At 39.6% G+C, this 22,503-nt stretch overlaps 1 protein-coding gene, 1 long non-coding RNA gene, 1 other non-coding gene and 1 pseudogene across 4 annotated transcripts; 1 reads left to right on the top strand and 3 right to left on the bottom strand.

Annotated features, from left to right (window-relative positions):
- On the bottom strand, positions 1-71 carry LOC130734916 (small nucleolar RNA snoR60). The gene has a single exon (XR_009018251.1). It is a non-coding gene; the product is annotated as a small nucleolar RNA snoR60 (small nucleolar RNA).
- A 52-nt stretch (positions 72-123) lies between these two features.
- Positions 124-11,603, bottom strand: LOC130742652 (uncharacterized). Of its 2 annotated transcripts, none has more exons than XR_009021398.1 (4): positions 10,970-11,603; positions 2,710-3,289; positions 2,181-2,427; positions 124-1,161 (listed from the first exon to the last, which is right to left on the bottom strand). It is a non-coding gene; the product is annotated as an uncharacterized LOC130742652 (long non-coding RNA). The 2 variants fall into 2 exon arrangements; XR_009021308.1 differs by having other exon boundaries at positions 2,160-2,427.
- A 550-nt stretch (positions 11,604-12,153) lies between these two features.
- LOC130743450 (pentatricopeptide repeat-containing protein At1g80270, mitochondrial-like) lies at positions 12,154-15,833 on the top strand. Its single transcript, XM_057595929.1, has 3 exons — positions 12,154-12,305; positions 12,740-13,289; positions 14,444-15,833. Exons 1-3 carry the CDS (start codon positions 12,271-12,273, stop codon positions 15,686-15,688), a joined length of 1,830 nt encoding a protein of 609 aa, XP_057451912.1. The 5' UTR covers positions 12,154-12,270; the 3' UTR covers positions 15,689-15,833.
- Positions 15,834-19,063: 3,230 nt separating this feature from the next.
- LOC130744145 (SPX domain-containing protein 1-like) lies at positions 19,064-21,044 on the bottom strand (annotated as a pseudogene).
- Between the last annotated feature and the right edge of the window lie 1,459 nt (positions 21,045-22,503).

The following is a 22,503-nucleotide window of genomic DNA, read 5'->3' on the forward strand; positions in this document are numbered from 1 at the left end:
CGTATCAGAATTTCGGGTTCACATCATCCAAGATGTCTTGAAGGGGAATCCGAGTAGCTCATCATATGCACAGATAAAGAAACAGACATGAGTGAAAAATACAAACTCGACCAAATAAAGTAGCTTATTTTGAGAAAAGTACGGGCTTGAAAAAATTAGAAATTTTGTGAGACAAAATAGATATACACAAATCAATTATGAGAAGTGAAGTTTAAAAGATGTTCACAAATGCCAAAAGGCCAAGGATTCATGAAAATAGCCACTGCTGCTATTGTTGCTTGTCTCTAGCAGATTCAAAGTCACTTTCTCAACTGGGTTTCTGGAATAAGATCAAAATAAAAATGAAACTACCACGTCTTTAAATATAACTAAAAGGGAATATGATTAATAGAAAAAGATATGGAGAACTTCACACCTTTGGAATTATAAACATTCTCTCAGTCATATTTTCTAAAACATTTTGATTGAGTAATCAAATGGAAAAAATTAATACTTTCATTAACCACATCATAAACTCTATGTAGAACACAGGTCTACAATTACTGGAAATCTGGGATACAGATGCTGATTCTAGAAAAGTACCGTGAATATTTATTTGCATTAGAAAGTTAAGAGAACTCTTCAAAGAAACATCATGTCACAGGGTAATGTGTTAAGCCAATTCAGAACTGCAATAAATAAATAATCAAAATTTTGTATACATCAAAGTTCTAAGTCTCAATCCATCTCAGATCCCCCCACTTTATTTATGTAAAATTTATCATTCCGAGCACAAAAAAACCAAACAGATTGTTCAATTTCAAATCTACAAAACTGATTTAGGGAACTGATGATCAAACATCAACACATTACAAAACACACAAAGCGGACCCTTTATTCAAATCCACCCTCATTCAAATAGGCAAATTAAGTACCTTTAGCCTCTGTTTTAAATTAGCATAATCTTCATTGCTCATGATTGGTTTTTCTCATAGCTGCTTCCAGGAATTATACCAAGAAATTTTCGGCCCTTCAAAGCATCAATCCACTGTTCTGCAGCTCCATACAATGCAACACGCTCATCGGTGATATTGTGTTTCTTCTTCAATTTCTTTGACACAAAATACATAGCTGCAGCCCCACCATACTTTGCCACTAACCTCTCAGATAAACTGAAATTGCCTGCATATTTAGAAGGAAGCTTCTAAAATTGTTTATACATCATAACATGGCAGACTTGGGATAAAAATAAGAGAAGCAGGGTATCAAGGAATACATAGGGAGTATGACTTAAAAATAACCATGCTTGTAACGGTTGATAAACATTGCTTCACAAAAGACATTCAATTAATGTAGTTTTTATCTTGCTTCACAAAAGACATTCAATTAATGTAGTTTTTATCTCTTAAACTGGGTAGGAAAAGCAGGAAAAGAAACTGAGGAGTGTATTAGTCTAGGATAAGTCGAAAGAAAACTTCCTCTCTACCTCTTTTGGTATTCTTTAAAGATATACAAATTTTACAGATGGGGTATAGTTGAACCGCAAAACAATTTGATGAAAAAGGAAGTCTTTTAGCATCCACAGCGACAGGTCAGAGTCCATCTCGTTGGGCATATCTTATGTTCACTACAGAATAATCACAAATATGTATGAAGTAACTGTATGTAATGACTGATCTAATCTAATAAATAAATTCCTGCCATATTCGGAAAATGATAGGAAATTCCAAGCAACATGAAATCAATGACAAAATGAAATATGCTCAAGGCCTGTTTTTTCTCTTTCTTTTTTTAGCTCCTGAAAAGTATAAAAAATAAAATTTGAAAAGGAGGAAGGATACAGATTGTAACGTTTTAGACTTGAGTTCAGGTCATCTGGGCAGAAACAGCTAGGCAAAGCCAAACAACACATATAAAAAAAATATTCAACTTGATTAGAGAAACATAACAATTACAAAACAAACTTGACAGGCTGAAAGTTCTGATTATTTTATGTGTGACCATTAATGAGTCAAACTCAATATCAATATGAACTATCCTGCTCAATCATGACTAAGCAACTATAATTGAGTTAAATGTATATCCACTGAGCAACAAACACATAGTCTCACATACAGGTCCAGTTAGGCAACTTAGTTAATCACAGATTTAGAAAACTGAAATAAGAGCCAAAGACAAACCAATAAGATAGTCTGATTCACCTCCAGTTGAAAAAATCTCAGCAGTGTTCTTGAACGTAAAGACATTCATTGGTATCGAGGAGGCTAGTTCCAATATCTCCTACGTTCTTTCATTGAAAAGAATCTTACACTCGTGTTCAGATGCCATAAAATTGCCACTATTGGCCACAACTGCAAAGGATGAAATTCTGTAAACCTTGCCCTCATGAAGCTCAGACTTGAATTTGGACATAGTTCCCTTCGGAGCAATTGCCTCAATTTTGTGACCCTACCATAAAAAACATAAGGCAGTATAGAGTACAAGCAACTAAATCCAATACTAATGCAGAAGCAAACCCAAATAACTGGAAACAAATCAGTTATTAAAATATATCCAGTACCACAGGATAAACTCCCCACATTCGTAAAACTCGAGTCCTGATTATGGGAAATTTCTTTCTTTGACAAACATCCTTTATGGCAGTAATTTTGGAACTCATGTCTATGACTCAAAGCAATGTAAAAGAGCAAAACAGGAATGAGTAGGAGAAGTATGTGAAAAACATGTTACCTGTTGGGTGCATTTATACTGATGAATGAGGAGTTGGAAATGCAGGAAACTCAAATCAAACTACAAATCACACCAGCTGTAGATGAGTAAGCTTCAATTGGATGACAGCTGGCCAAAATTCAGGTGACATCATTTGGATGGTTGGAAACACTTCCTATGCCGGACAACCCTTCACAAACATAGACCGTAGCATCCCTTGTAGGGTTCAGGAATCAAAAAACAACCACACAACAGCTGGCCAAAATTCACGAGCTATAGCATTGCATCAGTAACTGTTTGTTCAATCGAATCAAGTGGCTATGGGTTTTGGCATGGTTAGGCTTGGATTTGCTGGAAAATCTCAAACACGTGCTTTTAGCTTCAAGACAAAGTTCTCGACCTCGGTTTTTTTTGCTGCGAGATTAGTATATGTGATGTGATGACAAGATGGACCACGAGTAGAGTTGCAGGCATGGTGGCTAGAAGGTAGATGATGCTCAGATGGGGGACGACGGCTGGCGAGGGAGATCACGCGAAGAAGTGAAAGAGACAGAAGGTATCCTACAAATGCAGCCCACGAACCGAACAGGCCCAACAGCAACTGCAATGGTAACAAAAAAAAATGGCACGGGTGAACAGTAAAAAACCTTGAAACTTAAGTTAGAAGATACATTCTCTTAACTTATTTTTATTTTTCTCCTTTTCAAACAATCAGTACATATATATATTATAACCACTAGTCACTCACGTGCTAATGTCTTTCTTCCCTTTTTAATTTTTCTTTATTTCCTTTCTATTTATTTTGTTTCCCTTTTTTTTGGTTTACGAAGAAAATAATAACGATAATAATAATACAATCATTTTTATAAAAACACATAGCACAATAAACAAATCAACTTAAGCTTAATAGCGTTTATCGCCCTTAAGTTGATAAATAACTAGTTAATTAAATGCTTAATCTACCCTGGTCTTACACAACTCCCACATATTATTTCTAAGAAGAGCATTAAATTCAGACTGCGTAACGAACTTCCAATTGGGATAGAATAAGGCTTATTTGGGGTTACGAGGCAAGGGAGAGATAGATGGGTCGTCAATGGAGACCGAAAGACTAAAATGATTTTTGGGTTTGGAAATGTCGTACATTCTACGGGTAGTCATGGTTCGAATTGGAGGTGCGGGTGGGACCAGATTTGTATGAATATATGTTCACCGATTTAAAGATAAGACTTCATTTTTCCCTCTTCGTCTGCTCAGCGCTGCGCGATATCAACGTCGCCCCCTGTCAACTGCACCCTAACGGTTGGCATTCTTGCGGTGCTTTGCAATTCTCTGCGACGCCATCCACCGTGAACTGTCGCCCACCCATTTCTTCTATTTTTACGACGTGGTCGTCCAACGTTCGCGGTCGAGCAGCTAGATATCTCTGAAAACTAGGTCCGGCCACAAGCGCTTCAACCCTTTCTGGTCCAACGCCAAAGATATCTTCGCACGGAAATACTTCAAGATCGCGGTGTCCCACGAGTATGCCAAAGCTTTCACCTTGAGGGACGGCACTGCCCGCTTTCCCTTTTACTGGACGGAGGAGCCCGTCAGGATTACTGACCCGCTAGAACGCTCTTTGACCAAGGAGGACAAAATCATCATCAGCTTCTTTGCCAAACTTCCAATTCTAGAATGTACTTAAATATTTGAGGAGGCTAAAACCTTGCTAAACCCTCAATATCTAGGTCGCCAGACTCCCACCTGTCTTTCCATATGCTTTGTTACTTCTATTGTTTTTAGTCGCACTTTACTGATTTTCCTCTTCTCTTATTACAGAAAACATGAGATTCACCAGTGCTAACCTCCTGGCTGCTTTCGAGAAAAAGAAGGCCGCCCCCTTTCCCCCGCAATTCAACATGGAAGGTGATAACAAGAAGCGTACACCCCAAGATTTTGGCGACGATGTCCGCTAACCGCAGTTTAAGAAGAAGAATCCTCCAGCCGCCGTCGACGACCAAGGCGGGCCCGACCAATAAACCGTTCCAAAGGCCGACGTTGTCGCCTCGTCATCCCAGCGAGCGGACGTGGCGGTTCAAACTGCCCAAAAATCCAAAACTGCTGATTCCCTAACCCAGACTGGGCCTCGCCACATCTCACTTTTCCTACCAGTCAAGCTCTGAGGCTCCCAACCGGCCAAACACCGCCCCCGCCTCCCCGTCACGAACAAACTCCTCCGCCCACAACCGAGAAGACGGGGATCCCGCTCACCCTTTCCCTTTCTCAGGCCAGCATCGAGAGGTTGGAGCAGGTGGTCTCGAGGCAAGGCCTGGACAAAGTAGCTGAGGGCGCCATGGTGACCTTGCTCCATGCTTTCCATCGTTACAAATCTGCCGCCACGGGTGCTAATGCTTTGCGGTGAGAAATGAGTCGACTCCGAGCCAACAACTCCAAGTGCAACGAGAAAAGCGAAATGTTGGAGGTTCAGTTGGCGACCCAGAAGATCGCTTGCGAGGAGAAACTGGCGCAGGAAACTAATCAGGCCAGGGTCAGCTTGGAGTTTCGGGAAAATAAAATTTTGGAGTTGGAGAATGCCCTAGGGGAGCTCAAACAGGATGTGCAATCAGAGGTCGGCGCAAAGGATGAGGCCCTAATCTTCAAAGATCAGATCATTTCTGCCAAGGACGCATAACTTAACACTCGTGACAATTTGGCGAGGAAAGACGAAGCCCTCGCCATGATGAAGGCCCAGGCTAAAACTGACGTCGAAACCCTTGAGAAGAGGCTGAGGCACGAGGCCGCCGTGGCTGCCGCCGAAGAACGCGGTCGTGGCTTCTTCCTTGCCAAGGCTCAAGTTTAGTATCTCCATAAGCAGTTGGATCTTCACCAGATGGGGGCGTTTAAAAAGGTCACCCCTGCTGGCTTAGTCGGCCCTGACGACCCTCCGGGTTTTACTGCCGAGCGATTCCTGGACTCTGAAGAAGAGGAAGAAGAAGATGTTAATGACACCATTAATGAATGATTGTCATTGTTTACCTTGGCTTGTAATTTTAACCGCCCTTTGGGGCTGGCTATCAATGAATATGGTCGCTGTTTTGACTTTTTCTGCCTATCGTTTTGTTTTTCGCCACTTTGTATGTTTTCAACTTAAATCTGAATTACGTTTAACGACATTGAAAGTGTGTAAGGTTTAGCTAGGACTTTTTGCTCGGTTTATTTGAACCAAGGCTTGGCCTCGCCAACTCTACTCGCCATACGAGCAGGTGTGGCCTCGCCAACTCTACTCGGCGAAGGACTTATAGTGGCTCGGGTCCCAATGGACATTTGGGTTGCCCGAGGCTTGACCTAGTTAAGTATACTCACCCTTATATAGGAGGCTTTTTGGATAAGAAGCTTATCCCACACGCAGTGACGGATCCAGAAATTTAATGTTGTGAGGGCAATATATAAATATAAATTTGTAATAAAAAAAATTAACATACTATTAGAAGTGATAACATTTTTTATCAAATGTGACACAAGTGAGAGCACTTTTTACTAAATGAGCATAAAAAACCACATACTTTTACTACTCAAGTGAGGGCATATAGCAATGTGGGACACAAGTGAGGGCATTTAGCAATGTGGGACACAAGTGAGGGCATTTTTTACCAAAGGGGCCATAAAAAACTACATACTTTTACTACTCAAATTTTTTTCTAATGATATTTTGCAAAATCAAGTGAGGGCACTTGCCCTCATGCCTCAACACTTGCATCCGTCCCTGCCCACACGTCGCCAACGGATAGCAGCAATTGTGCCGGACTTTCCGGAGCGATCCCCATACATCAAGGTCGTGTTGGGATCGCCACCTTCAGGGAAGTTTTACCACCGTGCAACCGCTACAATTCATTTATTTCGCAGGAGTATTGCTGAGAATATCCTTTTTGTATTTAATTGTAAAGAATATTTTTAACATTTTTTGAGGGATGCCTCATTAAAAAACTCTTGTGTTGAAGAAAAACAGTACATCTTTATTTTTAGTCCTAATTTTTGTTTCAAGCTCGCCATGCTGAAGTCAAGTCCTCGCTTGTGTCGCCACGCTAGTGGCCGCATTTCTGATTCCTCAGACCTCTGTCGCCAGTCAGAGCACCTCGCCGAGCATCCCATCTTTCAACCCTGAAGTGCTCGCTACCCAACCTGCATCCTCCGGAGACCAAACCTCTCACCTAGACCTCCTGTGGTGAAACTGGTTTTCACCAATCTTGAATTTGCCCTTAAGTTGTCGGGCCGTCTTGGGGGGCTTGCAACTTGTCGCCCCCGCCGCCTTCCAATGCACCAGTTTTCCTTTGCCTTTGTTCTCTGGGAGAGACTCCTGACGCATCGCCATCTTTTCAGATCTTCCCTGACCGCCACTCTGCTGAACAGCCTTCCCATTTCTTTTGTTTCTGCCGCGATGATTCTGGTAGGCTGTCGCTGGCTTCCGAGGAATTGGCTCCTTAAACTTGGGCGGTTCCCACTTCGCACTTTCCTCACTCCAGTCGAAGTGGTCCAAATTATCTCCCATCAACTTCTCCAAACGATCCTCTTGCTCTTCTGTGAGCCGAGGCCCAACCGCCAGAACCCCCCTTGCAAATTTAAACATCTCAAGATCCCAAATCTGGCTCGCCCTAGGCTCCTCAATATGAGAGTCAGTGAATTGCCCATCCTTTCTTGTCCTTCTTTCAGCTCTTTCCTCATATCGGCTCGCTCTGTGCCTGTCGTTCCTCGCGCCAGCCAACTGTCCTTGCCTGCGTGTTCTGTCTTGGTCCTGCTCTTGAACGCCTCTCTGCTCCTGGTCGCCCTCTAAAACCTCAATTTCGTGGCACTTGTGACCTGCAACAACTCCCTTCTTGCCGTACAGACTCAAACAGTTGTTATAACATTCTCTTGCCCGCCGCTGATCAACTGCTAACTTTCCTCCCTTGCCGCTGCTTAGCGGGTACTTCACCGCCAGGTGAGCCGTTGAAATCACTGCACATAGGCGATTCAGTGTGTTCCGACCGATGATGACGTAGTACGACGCTACCACCTGCAAAACCAAATACCTTACTCGCAAAACCAAATACCAATAATTGTGTCCAGATCTAGGTAGTCGCGCACCCAAACATGTTCCCCCGAGAATCCCACCAAAGTTCCTGTGTTCGGCGTCAGGTCCTGATCTGTCAGCCCCAGTTTGTCAAACGTGTCGCCGTAGATTATATCCGCTGAACTTCCCTGATCTAGGAGTACTCGCCTTATGTTGAAACTATTGATCCTTACCATGACCATTATGGGATCATCCTTGTGAGTCTTGATCCCTTCAAAATCAGCCGACGACACTACTATATCCGGATGCTGAAAACCAAACGGAATCTCTTGTAATGAACTTACCGCTTTTACGTGCCTTCGCCTCGCTGCTTGAGAGTCGCCCCCACCACCGAAGCCTCCGGCGATTGTATTGATGGCTCCAACTAGCGGCTCCAGATCTTTGTTAAAGGATTCCTCAGCTCCTTTCTTTCCAATCGCCAATGTCTCCTGCCGAACTGTCACCGGGGTCGAGCGACGGTTGTCCTGTCGGCGCTCCTCTCGTTGGCGGTCACCCTGCTGACGATCGCCTTGATCATACTGCTGTGAGCGTCCCGCCTTGATCAGTCTTTCAATTTCTTACTTCAGAGTGAAGCAGTCATCAGTGTCATGGCCCGTCGAGCGGTGGTACTCGCACCATTTAGTCATGTCTATTGCCACTCATGGCGGACGTGCCTCTTGCTCGACTTCCGCAACTGCATGCGTTGCTTTCACCTCGCGAAGCAAGTCTGTCAAATGTGCACTCAAGTCCTAGTTCGCTTCCTCTCGCCGACGTGACCCTTGCTGCAGCCAAGGACGACGCCGCTCAAAACTCTCTTTCTTCGGATAAAGCTGCTCCTTAGCGTATTTCTCTGACGACTTACCTTTCTTCTCCCTTCGCCCTGCTGCTTTCACCTTTCTCCCGACCTTGCCCGTCCTTTTTCAATTGTTCCACTTGTCCTCCATCTTTCTCCTTCTTCGCGCGCTTTCTTTTGAACGCGTCATCCTCCTCGTCCAAAATGTAGCTGTTTTCCCGCGTGTGAATCTCCGCCATTGAATGAGCTGGCTTCCTGCTTAGCTTGTTGTTCAACATTCCAGGCAACAGTCCATTCTTGAAAGCTCTCGCACAAGCGTGCAGTTCCAATTCCTCGATCTTGACGGACCCTGCGATGTACCTCGCCACATACTGCTTCAGAGTCTCTCCTTAAAATGGGAGAACGTTGTACAGGTCGTCGATCGTTACTTGTTTGAGCTTGCTCATGGAAAACTGAACAAGAAACTTCGAGTAGAAATCACGGAAGTTTGTGATAGATCCACGAGGCAGAGTCGTGAACCACGCCATCGCTGTGCCTTTGAATGTTGATGGAACCATTCTGCACTTCACCGCATCCGAAGCCGCGCTTATCACCATCTTAGTGTTGAAATACAGAAGGTGATCTTTCGGATCCGTCTTTCCGTTGTAAGATTCCAGGACGAGATTCTTCATGTTGTCTGGAGGCTCAAATTCTGCTACGGCCTCCGCCTCTCGCACTCCCTCGTCCTACTGCTGATGGCGGAAGTAGTCAAGCTGCTCTTGCAAATAGTCATTCCGTTGCCGAATGTTGTCAACATTGCGTATCAAACGCCGCCAATCTCTGTGAGTAATTGGCCTTTGAGGCTGCGGTGATCCGTTTTCTGCAAGGACTGGGGAGTTCTCCGGAGTTCCTTGCTGCGAAGGTGAGGATGGCGGAGTAGGCAACGGAGGCGTTGGAGAAGGAGGAGGAGGAGGTGGTGGAAGTGGAGGAGGAGTCAGTTGCTCAGGTTGCTCACGATGAACCTCCTCACGACACGGTCTCCCCCTCACACGACGCGGTGGTGAACCGCGCCTCTACTCCTGCGTCTCACTGCGTCGACGACGACGAGTTTCCATAAAAAATCAACCATAAACCAGAAAATCAATCCGAAAACAACTAAAAACCAAGGAATTCAACAGAATTACGAACTTCTCTCAATCGTAAAAGCAATCCACGTAGTCTAGGAATCGAAATTTACCAATCCCCACATACGGCGCCAAATGTTCCTGCCAAGAATATAAAGATAGGGTATAGTCCCTAGAGTGAAGGGATTGCAACAAGAGAGAGAATCTAGAGAGGAAACTAACAGAGTCCAAACCCATATCCCCAACCTTCAATCAAACTGATCCTGTTCATACCCTCTCCTCTCAAAAAAGATTGAAACTTTACTGAATAATCTTGGTCTCAACCCCATATTCTAATCAGAAAGCAAAAGATCCAAAAACCTAATTTCTCCCAGCAATGAACTGAACCCATACAGAGAAGGCAAGATCTTGATTGCAGTGCCTGTCGTGATAAATTTGGAGAAATATGTTGTGCAGATATGTTCTTTTTTCCCTGAGTTGAAGTGTTTTGGGTGAGATATGTTCTTTGTATTCTGATATCTTTCCTTCATAAACGTTTTGCCCAAGTTTGGAGCAATGGTGGGGCTCCGGCCAGCGCCGTCGCCGGTGGGTTTAGCGCGACGACCCAACTAGAAGAAGATTGGAGAGGGTGATTTATGGATTCGGGAACTAAGCTATAAAACCAGAGTTTGGGTTCTAACAAGGGTGATTTTTGGGGTTGAATTTCACCGAATCAGACCATGAAACCCAAATCTGAGTTTTGGTTCTCTTCATTTTCTGGATTCCATGTTTGTTTCTAATTGGGAGATCTTTCTTGTTCTGTTGATTTGAAATTAACTAATTCAATTTATACATTACGTCAATTGGATCTACTATCCTCTCCCCTGTTAATTTTGATATTCATATTCAATGATCTTCATCATCATCTTCACCATTAAGAACAAAAAATGCAGAATATAAATTTAAAAAATTAAAAACATATGAATGTTCATTTCGTTCATCATCATCAAATTCATCTTCTTCATCCAAAATTCAAAAAATTAAAAATCAATCTCAGATCTAACAATCAGTAATTACTTCTCCTTCATCTACAAACTGCTTGAATTGGCTGATGTTAACAGCTGCTTGTTAAGCTTGTATTGGCCTATTTGAATAACTAAACCTTATCAAACAACTTCCTTTAAGTGGTTATGTCAACACTACATGGCAATAAGAAGATCCCACCAAACACTTCAGTCCAAATTCCAAAACCTATGCTCGGCTCAAGAGAAGACCCGTGCTAAGTCTTGGCTATTTTGTATGAAGTTATATTAAGCAAAGAATATAATATAACTCTACCTGTTCATACAGCAAACAACTTCAACATCACAACACAACCACAGATCCTCCAGCCGCTGCCCACCACCGTCCGCGACGCACCCCTGTGCACCGCTCCTCCGTACGCCGCTCCCCACTCCGCCGCCGACCGTTTGCCTTCTTTGCAAGCCCAACGCGCCTCAAGTAACCACAATGCCGCCACTAGTCCTTGGTTGTGGCCTCCCCGTGCTCAACCCCTAGCGCTACCACTCCTCACTCTGGCATCGCCGCCCTTGGTCGCCCTTCTTGCAGCAACCGCGCCTCCGTCCTTGTCCGACGTCACTCATATCTGCCCCTTCTTCCTTGTCTGGCGCCTCTCCTATCAGCCAAAACCGGCGATCCAGACCTTCCAGCAACATCTCGCTCTCAGAACCCCATCTCTTTCCCCAATCAACACCCTTTCGAGGGAATGAATAGAGAAATCTAGTGAATTGGGTCTGAAGCAGGAAGACATGAAATGGGGGGTTTTGTTTTGATATGAAGGAGGAAGACGGTAGAAGATAGGTTTTAGTTGATTATTAGTTTTAGGGTTAGAGTTTTAATTAGAAAAGAATTGGGGGACTTAATTAAAATTAAAATTTTTAGTTTTTATTTATTTTTTTAAAAAAATTACACGTCATTTGTCCACATAAGCCCAAAACAGACACCTGAACACGACGGCCGAAGCTTTTTAACGGCAAGGACGGTTTCAAAAAAAAAAAACCTAGGTTCAATGGCGTCCATTGGAAGATTTCCCGGCGAGGGACGAAAATCAAATCTCGCTCAAAGTTCAGGGACGGCTTTAAGGTCAACCCTTTAAATTTTAATAAAAATTAAGATGATTAGGATGATTTAACCAAAAAAATTTAAGGGTCATTTAGAAAACTCCAATAAAAATATATTTTCTAATTTAACGAACCCAATTGGCAACAATACACAACCTTTAATCCTTGAAAATATTTAACCACTAATAAGTTTTTAAATATATTTTATTATTTTTAGTATTTTATTGAAAACTTAAGTATTGATTAGAAAAATGAAAAATTTAACTAGTTTTTTTTGACAAATCTTATTTAATTAGTTGATCAATAAAAATAATTATTTTAATATATTTAGTATAAAAATGAATTTATTTGGAGAAAAACATCCAACTATTTACGGCGAAATAAAAATTAATCTAGTTGAATTTAATATGCTTAAACGTGGATAGGGAGGGCCGTGAGGGTTTACTCATACTTATTAGGGTTTAAGCGTGGTGTTGGTTCATTTCCATCAACCCTCGTTTACGCTTCCCTGCTCTCACCATGTGGGCTCTTCGTCGAGCTTCGCTTCGTCTCAGGTAACAGATTTTCTTTCATTCACGTATATATTTTGAATAAAACTCGTGGTTGAGATTGGTTGAGATCCCTTGATTCTGCCCATTTCTTTGGTGTTACTTTTACGATTTCACATCTTCATTTTGAGTCATTTTTTATTTATTTATAATTTCTCATCATTTTTATAAGTGTACAACGTGAATGATTCGTGCTGTGTCTATTGTCTTTGGATTTGGTACTATCTGGCGCATGTGCTAGGTGCCTAATTTCTTATTGGTTGAATTCCAAGTTGGATTTGCTAAATCATATTGTTCCTCTTCCAATTTGATGGGTCTCACTCATTATTTTTTGGAGACCACATGAATTTCAACTAATAATATAGAGGGTGTTGGAAGGATATAGTGTTGGTAGCACCTATAAGAGATTATGCTAACTGTTTATTCTAATTTGTTTGTAGGAGTCCAATACTTAATGTAGGTGCTTATCGGGCTTCTTGTGCTAAATTAACGTCGCCAACCACTTATGTGGAAGATGAGGCTGGTATCCTTGAGTCTCATCCAATAAGATATGGTAGATTTCTTTCAACGAGCAGATTTTACCACGGTGGTCGTGCCTCCCTGAACTTTACTGTAAGCAGGCGTGAACTTTCGTCACAAGCTGATGCTAGTAGCACCAAAGAGGATGATGATATAGAAGATGGATTGTGTGAGCAGGAGGCACATGGGGATACTAATGAAAATGAATCTGAAGTAGACTTGTCTGATGATGATGATGGTAGTGGGGAACCACACAACGAGCTGTCAGAAACTGAGATTGATCCCACTGTGAAAAAGCAACACAGAAAGACTGAATCACAACTTTTCAAGGCGATAATAAGTAGTCCAGGTGTGTCTGTTCAGTCAGCTCTGGAAAAGTGGGTTGAAAAAGGGAAGGAACTAAACAGGCCAGAGATCTCATTGGCCTTTGTTAATCTTCGGAAGCGTAAAATGTATGGGAGGGCTTTGCAGGTAAATTGATCAAACTTGTATCTGCGTCCAATTTAGACAAATAAACATATAAAGTATTATGCTGATAAATTTAGGTTGTTATCGCTCCCTCTTTCTGTATGTTTGATGCGTGTTTGTAATTTTTCTCGGTTATGTTGTTTACCTGAAACTCTGTCTGAGAAAATAATACTGGTGTTTGATATCTTGCTATTCTTGTTTAGCCTTCCACTTCCTCCTTTATAGATCAATTATAATGGTTTCCATGTATCCTGAATATACCCATCGGAAATCGGCTGTTGCGCCTGCTGCTAATTTTTCTACTATAATTTTACAAGACAGGAAAAGTTCCTTGATGTTAATGATGAAAGTTTCCCCATGAAGCTGACTAGGTATTCATTCAAACAAGAATATTTGTTACATGATTGAAATTTTAGCAGTGGACTGGTTGAAAATATTTTACTATTCTGGCTAGTGGTTTGATACTGAGGTTGAAGTTAAACATCTATTTATTTGTATTTAAATTTTAGTTTTTCTGGGTTAATTTTGAGTCAGATCAAAATTGGATTATAGGCTTCTCCGGCCAGTAATATTCAACTTGATTCTGTGCCTTTCTATCTACCCTTTCTATCTTGCAGTCTTTTTGTAAGTTCTACATGTAATAAAGCCTTAGTACCCTCTACTTCTGGACCCTTGGTTGCTGTTAAGAGTGTTGGAATTGGTTGGCTTGGGTCCAACACAGTTGTTATCTCCTTGCCTATTTATACTAATATTGAGTTGTTGGGCTAAACAATTTCCAGAGTTTGGGTATGACAGTGGTCTGTTGATATAATGATAGTTAAGCGGAAACGTAGGTTCTATGTGCTGGATTGCAATTTTGTCTACCATGATTGTATTCATTTTCTTCCCTGAACTTATCCTTATTGGGTTAGTGAGGAAATTCTTATGCAAAAAGACAGATTTCTTCCTTGATTTTAGCCAGCTCTATCATTCATGTTGCAGATTCTTTTAGCAGCATGTAGGTTATCTGCTGTTGATCATGTAGGCATATTTTCTTAAGTATATGTTACAACTTAAAACTGATTGACATTGTCGATGTATACCTTGTTTGAATTTCCATTTTTACAATGTGATGTTTTTAGTGTAATCTAATCTTCGTTTGTTGTTTGGTACTATAGCTCTTACAGTGGCTAGAGAAAAACAAGAAGCTTGAATTTGCTGAGAAAGATTATGCTTCTGTACTTGATTTAATTGCCAAAGTAAGTGGCCTCTTTAGGGCAGAAAATTACATCAAGAAGGTTCCAGAATCTTTTAGAGGCGAGTTGTTATACAGAACATTACTGGCTAACTATGCTAGTCAGAACAATTTGAAGAAAACTGAGGAAACATTCAACAAAATGAGGGACTTGGATCTCCCTATCACAGCATTTGCTTGTAACCAGTTGCTTCTTATTTACAAAAAGGTTGACAAGAAGAAAATATCTGATGTGTTACTGTTGATGGAAAAAGAGAATGTGAAACCTTCTCATTTCACTTATAAAATCTTAATAGACACAAAGGGTCAGAGTAATGATATTGCTGGAATGGAACAAATTGTTGAGACAATGAAGGCCGAAGGCATTGAACCAAACCATCAAGTACAAGCAGCACTGGCTAGGTATTACACCTCAGCTGGGCTTAAAGAAAAAGCGGAAGCTATACTCCAGGAGATTGAAGGAGAAAACTTGAGAGACAATCTATGGGTATGCCCGACTTTGCTCCGCCTTTATGCAAACTTGGGAAAGGCTGATGAAGTGGAGAGAATCTGGAAGGTCGTCGAGTCGAAGCCTGGAATTGACGTCTGCCTTGCTGCAGTTGAAGCTTGGGGAAGGTTGCAGAAAATTGAAGAAGCAGAAGCTATTTTTGAGATGATGGCAAATAAATGGAAACTCTCCTCAAAGAACTACTCGGTGCTCTTGAAGGTGTATGCAAATCATAAGATGCTAAAGAAGGGTAAGGATCTTATTCAGCGAATGGGAGAAAATGGGTGCAAGATAGGCCCATTGACCTGGGATTCGCTTGTGAAACTTTATACCCAAGCAGGGGAAGTTGAGAAGGCAGATGCTGTTCTGCAGAAAGTAATGGAGCAGAGTCGAATGACGCCGATGTTCAATACTTATATGGCGGTCATGGAGCAGTATGCAAAGAGGGGTGATGTCCATAATTCAGAAAAGATTTTCCACAGAATGAGACAAGCTGGTTATACTTCTCGAATTACTCCGTTTCAAGTTCTGGTACAGGCCTATATAAAAGCCAAGGTTCCAGCATATGGGATCAGGGACAGAATGAAAGCTGATAACGTGTTTCCCAACAATACTTTGGCTAAACAGTTGGCTCAAGTTGATGCATTTAAGAAAACTGCAGTTTCCGATTTGCTTGATTGAGGAAGTTAGCATGTTTTTACTCTTCAAGTGCAATTATCTCAGTCAGTTCATTAGTAACATTGAACACTCCAAATTCGTCTGTTTTGTCTTGTATTCCAAATTCGTTTGTTTTCTCTTTGTTACTGCATAAGTATTGGTTTTATGATTTTATGGCGTACATCAGTTGAAAAGCTAACTTATTTATGTAGATGCAAATGAAATGAACGCTTAATGTAATAACTTTGAACTACATAATTTGTAACACCCTCTAAACCCCGCATAATAATATATCATAAATCAGAGTAAAATGCATAACACAGAGGGTGTCACACTTATTCTCCAGAAACATAAATCAAAACACCTGTCATGCTCATAATAAATATATAAATTTTCCAACTTTAATGTCGCAACATCATATGCATAGCACAGCGGATTTATTTCAACTCCAAAATTTAACATAAAGAGAGTTCATAGGTAACTCTTAACATCAAGGTACAAAACTAAACGTTTCCCGGTGTTACATAACAGAGCATGACTCCCCTAACTAAACCGTAAATGAAAGACTAGCTCCTCCAACTAACCCTCGCGAGAAGCTCTACTATCTTCAGTACCTGAGCGATGTCGCATAGAACATCATTCCAACAGAAGGGTGAGAACTCATATCATATGGATAAGCATAATAATAAATAATGTAAAAGCTTATCTATGCTCCACATAAATTACTCACATTCACTAACAAATAATAAATTATGTAATTTTAACATAATTAATCAAGTTCACAGTTATGGCAAATACTCCATAAATTATAGCTCAATTAGAACATATATAATAGTCTCTAATTACCACCACATCAAATCTCTCCAAAAATATCACCATAACACATATGACTCAAGTGAGACTCGTGCAAATGCCTTTGGTACCAAAGTTGTTATTCTTAGCAGTATCACCGCGTCCACTCCAGACAGATAACCACCAATAAAGCCCTCGCTCTAGGCTTCAAAACCACTCCAGTTTTGGGACAAGTCACTAGCCTCCACGAGAACTAGCAAACATTGCCTCTTGACAACTATGCAGTGTATTGTGCAAAACTCAACTAACATATGCATATTCAGACATCTCCAAGTCCTAATTATTTTAGCATATTCATCACCAGTTGCACAAAACACATATTACATGTTATAAATTATACAACTTGCAATCACAACAACTTAGCATCTCAAACATAACATCAATTCAGAAACAACATCATATAATGATTATTAAAAATAGATGTAAATTAAATATAATTCATATATAACAGGTTCTGCAACTATTTCCTAAAGACTGGATTTCTCTCTAAATTTTCCCAAAAACTCGCGACATGCTCATGCTCGCCATCTCGCGACATCTCACTGCACAACTCGCCATGTCGCGACATCTCACGACATCTCCCTACGCAACTCGCCATGTCGCGACATCTTGCGACATCTTCCTGCGCAACTCGCCATGTGCGCGCACCACACATCTAATGAACTATTAAACATATGTAAATTATCAAATATACTCAGAAAAATCTAATATTTTTATCATGGTTCCGTACACACGTTTTGTAAACCTCTATAAATTTTCAAGTCACAATTCGAAGTACAAAAATCAGGAAAAATCGTACACTAACCGCAGTTCGTAAGAAACTGGACAGCTTAACCTATACTCACTAAAATACACATAACTCGAGCTACAGACGTCGGAATGACGTGAAACCAGTGGAAAAAGTTTCGTAACAGAAAAACCTACAACTTTTATGAAGACTACTTCTTCAAATTCGGCCATTAACATAGCACGAAAAAGGGTACAAGAGAACGTAAATTTCTGCGCATCATGCAAGCCTATCATCTACCCCCAAAATCATCTAAAAACCAAACCCTAACTATTTCAATTTGGGAATTTTTGCAACCTAGGGTTCCTAAATCATGCTTTCTATCATTATCCACTATCATACCAATCCATAAAACATGAATTCAAACCCCTACCTCTTGTAAATCAGTTCTAAGTTTTCTCCTCTTTTCTCCTCTCCTTCTCTGCTTTCACGTGTTTCTTGTTCTGCTTCTCTTCTAATCCTTATTTTTTTTCTTTTCTTTCTTTCTATTTCACTCCTAACCCTTAAATAGCCATACAATGGGCCCCACACTCAATTACTCATACTAAACCCTAAAACCGTATTTATCTATATCACATAATCACTTAATTATCTAACAAAATCACTTAATTACCATATACCATAATACTAATTAAAATAAAATAATAAATAACCTAATAACAGAAAATGGGGTGTTACATAATTTATTTAAAATATATTAAATTTGAAATGCTGGCTGTAGTTGTAGCATTGATATCTACTATCTGAAAAAAAAAAAGTCTATTCACATTTGAATTTCACCTCTACCTTAGAGAGATAAATTTGACTCCTCTAATGTGTGAAAGTCATTTCAAAGGGTAGAAATTTGACTCCTCTAATGTGTGAAAGTCATTTCAAAGGGTAGAGTGAACTATCTTGATTATGAAATTAATAGTTGAGATTCGAAGGACACTGTAAATGAAACTCTCGTTTAGAGGAGTATGATAACATAAGTGTGAATCTATAAAAATAATTTGACTTAATTGAGCTTTTGGTCGTTTATCTATCGCAACTGCGCAATTTGAGTACCTCTTCTTTAAAAACAAGCGATTTTAGTCCTAAAACTTTTACATGACACTGGTTCACTGAGTAAAAGTACGAGTAGGAGATCTTGCATTGCAAAAAGCTGCGTGATGAAAGCTGATTCGAGGCTTGGAGATTCTACAAGATGAAAGTGACTCAACATGGCAGTTTTGAATTTGAGTGAATCCAGACGCTTCTCTTTGCAATGATCCACAAGAGGTAAGGGTATGATATAATGATGAAGAAGGTGAAGGTGGGCACGAAGGGTTTCAGTGGAAAATAATAACAATGTTTGAGTATGGGGAGCCAGTAAAGATAGGCATAGTGGATTAGTGGTCATTGGTTGGCACGTCCGATATAAATCTGAGATGACCAATTTTAGGAATGGAATGAAGTCAATGAATGAACTATGAATTGGCAACGCCAGATTCCGCACGTCGGAAATAAGCAACCCCTATAACTCGGTGAACTGCTTGAAAAATTATGCACATATTAATTCCAAGGTTTTACTTCATATGCAAGGAGTTAGTAAACGTGGTGTTCAGTTACTTTATAAAGTTTGTTGGTGAGCTTCAAACTCCAATTTTCTGCGCATGAGCCTCAGTTAATTTGGTTATTTTTTCTTGTTCTTATATTTCCCTTTGTAATTTCAACACCTTTAGTTGGAGATATGTTCAATTATGCATTTTGCCCTTTATCATATGGAAATGGAACCTTAATTCCACAAGATGAATACTTTCACTACATTTAGAATCTTTCATCCGTGTAGGTATACGAAGTATACTATGACGACAGAGGCATTAGATTTTTTTAAAAGAGAACAAAAAAGTAACACTCATCGTCTCATCCCACTAAATCTAGCACCAAGTAAAACTAGCAGGTTACTTGGCTGTTTGTTCCAGCACATGTTTCTTCCAAACCATTTATCTGCAGAGGTGGCAACGAAAACATGCTAACCGTTGAGCTTCCACTTCTAATTTCCTGCAAAACATGCAAAGCTGATATGGTGCTCTTCATATAGAGGCTCTCCATGGGCAGGTTCACACCATCATCAGTCTTTGTACTGTTTGAAGTTGAAGGATCACACCCTTCTTCATCTTGGAGAGTTACCTCACCCAAAGCCGCCGCTGCCGCCGGAGGATCATTCCCAGCTGGAAAAAGGTCGTCAAGCATTGTTTCACACTCCTTTACAAGCTTGTAGAGCAAGTCAGTGGTAAAGAAAGGCTGTTGCAGGACCTTCTGAATGAAAGGAAGGCGAATGAGAGCACCGGTTCTCTTGTCATACTTCTTTAGTATTTTCACTAGTCCTGTTGGGTAAAATTTGCAGTGAACATTAGATATATTGAGCTGTTTAATATAATCTAAAGTATCACATTCTTCAATGTAATTTTTAAAATTTGAGTGAAGTCTAAACTCTACCCAAAACCTAGCTTAAGGTTCGGAACTGTTCTACCTATTATAAACAAACATTTATTTGGTGAGACTTCTCAAACATAACTGAACACACCATTAAATCATAGAGTATTGTTTGAATCCTTGACATAACATTTGGTTTATATGCCTAAATAGGCTTTCAAATAAAATAACAAAAATACTCTGTTCCACTGTATTGCCTTTTGCAGACCCAGCAACAGGGGAATAATTTTGGAACTTATCAGCATAATTCAAAATAATACTCCTCTAATGAAACCTTATATTGGAATAGGCTTGCTTACTAATCTAAATCTAAAGTAGATTGAAGAAATATATGCTAGCCTACTTTAGATATTGAAAGGGCTGAATATTCAATAATACAAAACAAACACAAATATTTCAACAAGTAAAAGCCCCTTTACAACACAATCATACTCATCATTTAATCTAGTTACCCAGAGAATTTTTCAGAATCATATGGGAAATGAATCCATTTCTGATCACTAGAGTTTCAGTACTATTTAGTTAAAATGTTACCTGTGTAGTTAAGGGCGCTGTAATTTTCAAGCAAGACCATCTCTCCGTGGAAATCTACAATTTCCTTGCGAATTTGCATCAATTGCTCATTAGAACCACCCTGTACTTTGGCCACATTATCTTTCAACTCCTGCACATTTCAACCCCAACCAATTTTAACCCTAATTTATCAATCAATCAATCAAAAATAAAAATTGATAAGAACCCAATTAGGTAATTGTTATTCTCACCCCTCATCTAGTTTCACCTCCTTTTGGAAGTGCGATGTTAACGCAACGCACTTAAAAGGAGGTGGTACTAAACGAGAGAGGTGCGAAAAACAATTACCATTAATTTAATAACCTACTACTACCTTCAATTTGATAATGCACTCTTCCTCCTCCTCAAGGAAGAAGGCATTGAATTTGTGAAGTTCATTTTCCAGGGAGTTTCTGAACTCGATCTCTTCCTTGGACATTTCCTCATCGATCCTCCTGGGGCGTTTGGCGGGGCGATGATCCTCCTCGGTGGCTGCAGGCTCAACAAGTTTCAATTTCTTCTTGAGTTCCTTGTACGAAAGGAACTTGTCACGCCATTGGGGCTGCGTTTTCTCAATCTGGTTGCTCAAGCTCTTTCCGAATTTCATCGCTTCCTTCCGTTAACCACCAATTGAAATTGAAAATTGAAAATGTAACGCACGCTAAACTCAAAAACTTGACGAGAATGTGAAGAATATTGAACAAGAGGAGGAGGAGAATCAAGGGTGTGGATGGCAGTGAAATATATATGTATAAAAATAACGGTAAGGAAGCGAATATTCGCGGGGCATTGTTGGAATATCCGTAAATTCCAAGAGTATAATTCGGGTTTTATTCCCTCTGAGCGGCACGTACTTGTTCAAGTTTCGAGGAAATCTTTCATTTTTTTCGTTTAATTAATTAATTAATTTATGATCGGGTAATCTTTCCTTTTTTTTTTCTCCCTAATATGCACAACTTTTAGAGTAGTGTAGTTTTACACCACTTACTTTGTCCGGTTATAACAGGTCAATACATTAATTTTTTTAAAAACAATATCATTAAAAATTTGTTATATATTAAATTTCTTTAAAAAAAAATGTGTTAACCTGTTATACCAGATTAAAAAAAGTGGTGTAAAATTGCACCCTTTTAAAAGTAATGCATATTAAAGGTCAATTTTTTTTTAAGACTAAAAAGTAAAAACACTGAGTTTAAAAAAAATTATTAATTAGAAATACGACAATTAAAAGTAAAAGATATGGAACCATTGTGTTTAAATTTTTTTTTTTTTGAAAATCATTGTGTTTTAAATGGGTATAAAAGAAATTGTCTTGATTTTTCATGGACCTTTGGGTACATGGTTTTCACCGATGAAAAAAAAAGTCTCTGAGAGTTTGGATATTTTTTTTTAGTACATCTGATAGTTTTTTTTTGTTGTTACATTTGGAAAATTGTACATCTGATAGTTTTGATATGATTTAGATAGACCCTTAGACAAAACAAGCTTTCCAAATTAATTTAATATTAAAAAAAAAATTCTTCCTAATATGCATCACTTTAAAGACTTTGACCGGGTATAGCAGGTTTACACATTATTTTTTTAAGAAAAAATATTATTAAAAAATTGTCATATATTAAATTTCTTTAAAAAAAGATATGTTAACCTGTTATAGTAGCTTAAAAAAAGTGGTGTAAAATTACACCACCTTTAAAAGTGGTGCATATTAGGGCACCCTAAAAAATAGCAGTACAAAGAAGCTTTTTTTTTTTTTTTAAATAACTTGAATAAAAAATTGAAATTTGCTTTATGGAACCGTATTTTAAAATTCAGTTGGGTCATTAACCGGGTTAGAATACTATATCAATGGGTTACTGGTCGAATCAATTCTATAAATACAATACGTAGAAATGTATACATATATCTTATATAATAAATTTAATTTAAATGATTTTATATTCGAGAATGATATATATTAATATGAAATGATGCATAAAATTTGTCAACACGAAAGTAGTCCTAGTGGTTAAAGAGTTTGTTTGTGTTGTCTTTTTGTGGTTTATTTTCAAGTTTTTCTTTGAAGCTTCGCAAGTCGATCAAATTTCTTTTGCGTATTGACTGCGCAGATGTTGTGGCAGCAGAAACTGATGCAGGCATGCTAATGGATGAAGGACATTGTGATAAGCCCCAAGTTGACTCTAGGGCTGATAAG

Source organism: Lotus japonicus, chromosome 1 (genome assembly GCF_012489685.1).
Source record: "Lotus japonicus ecotype B-129 chromosome 1, LjGifu_v1.2".
NCBI classification, from domain to species: Eukaryota; Viridiplantae; Streptophyta; class Magnoliopsida; order Fabales; family Fabaceae; genus Lotus; species Lotus japonicus.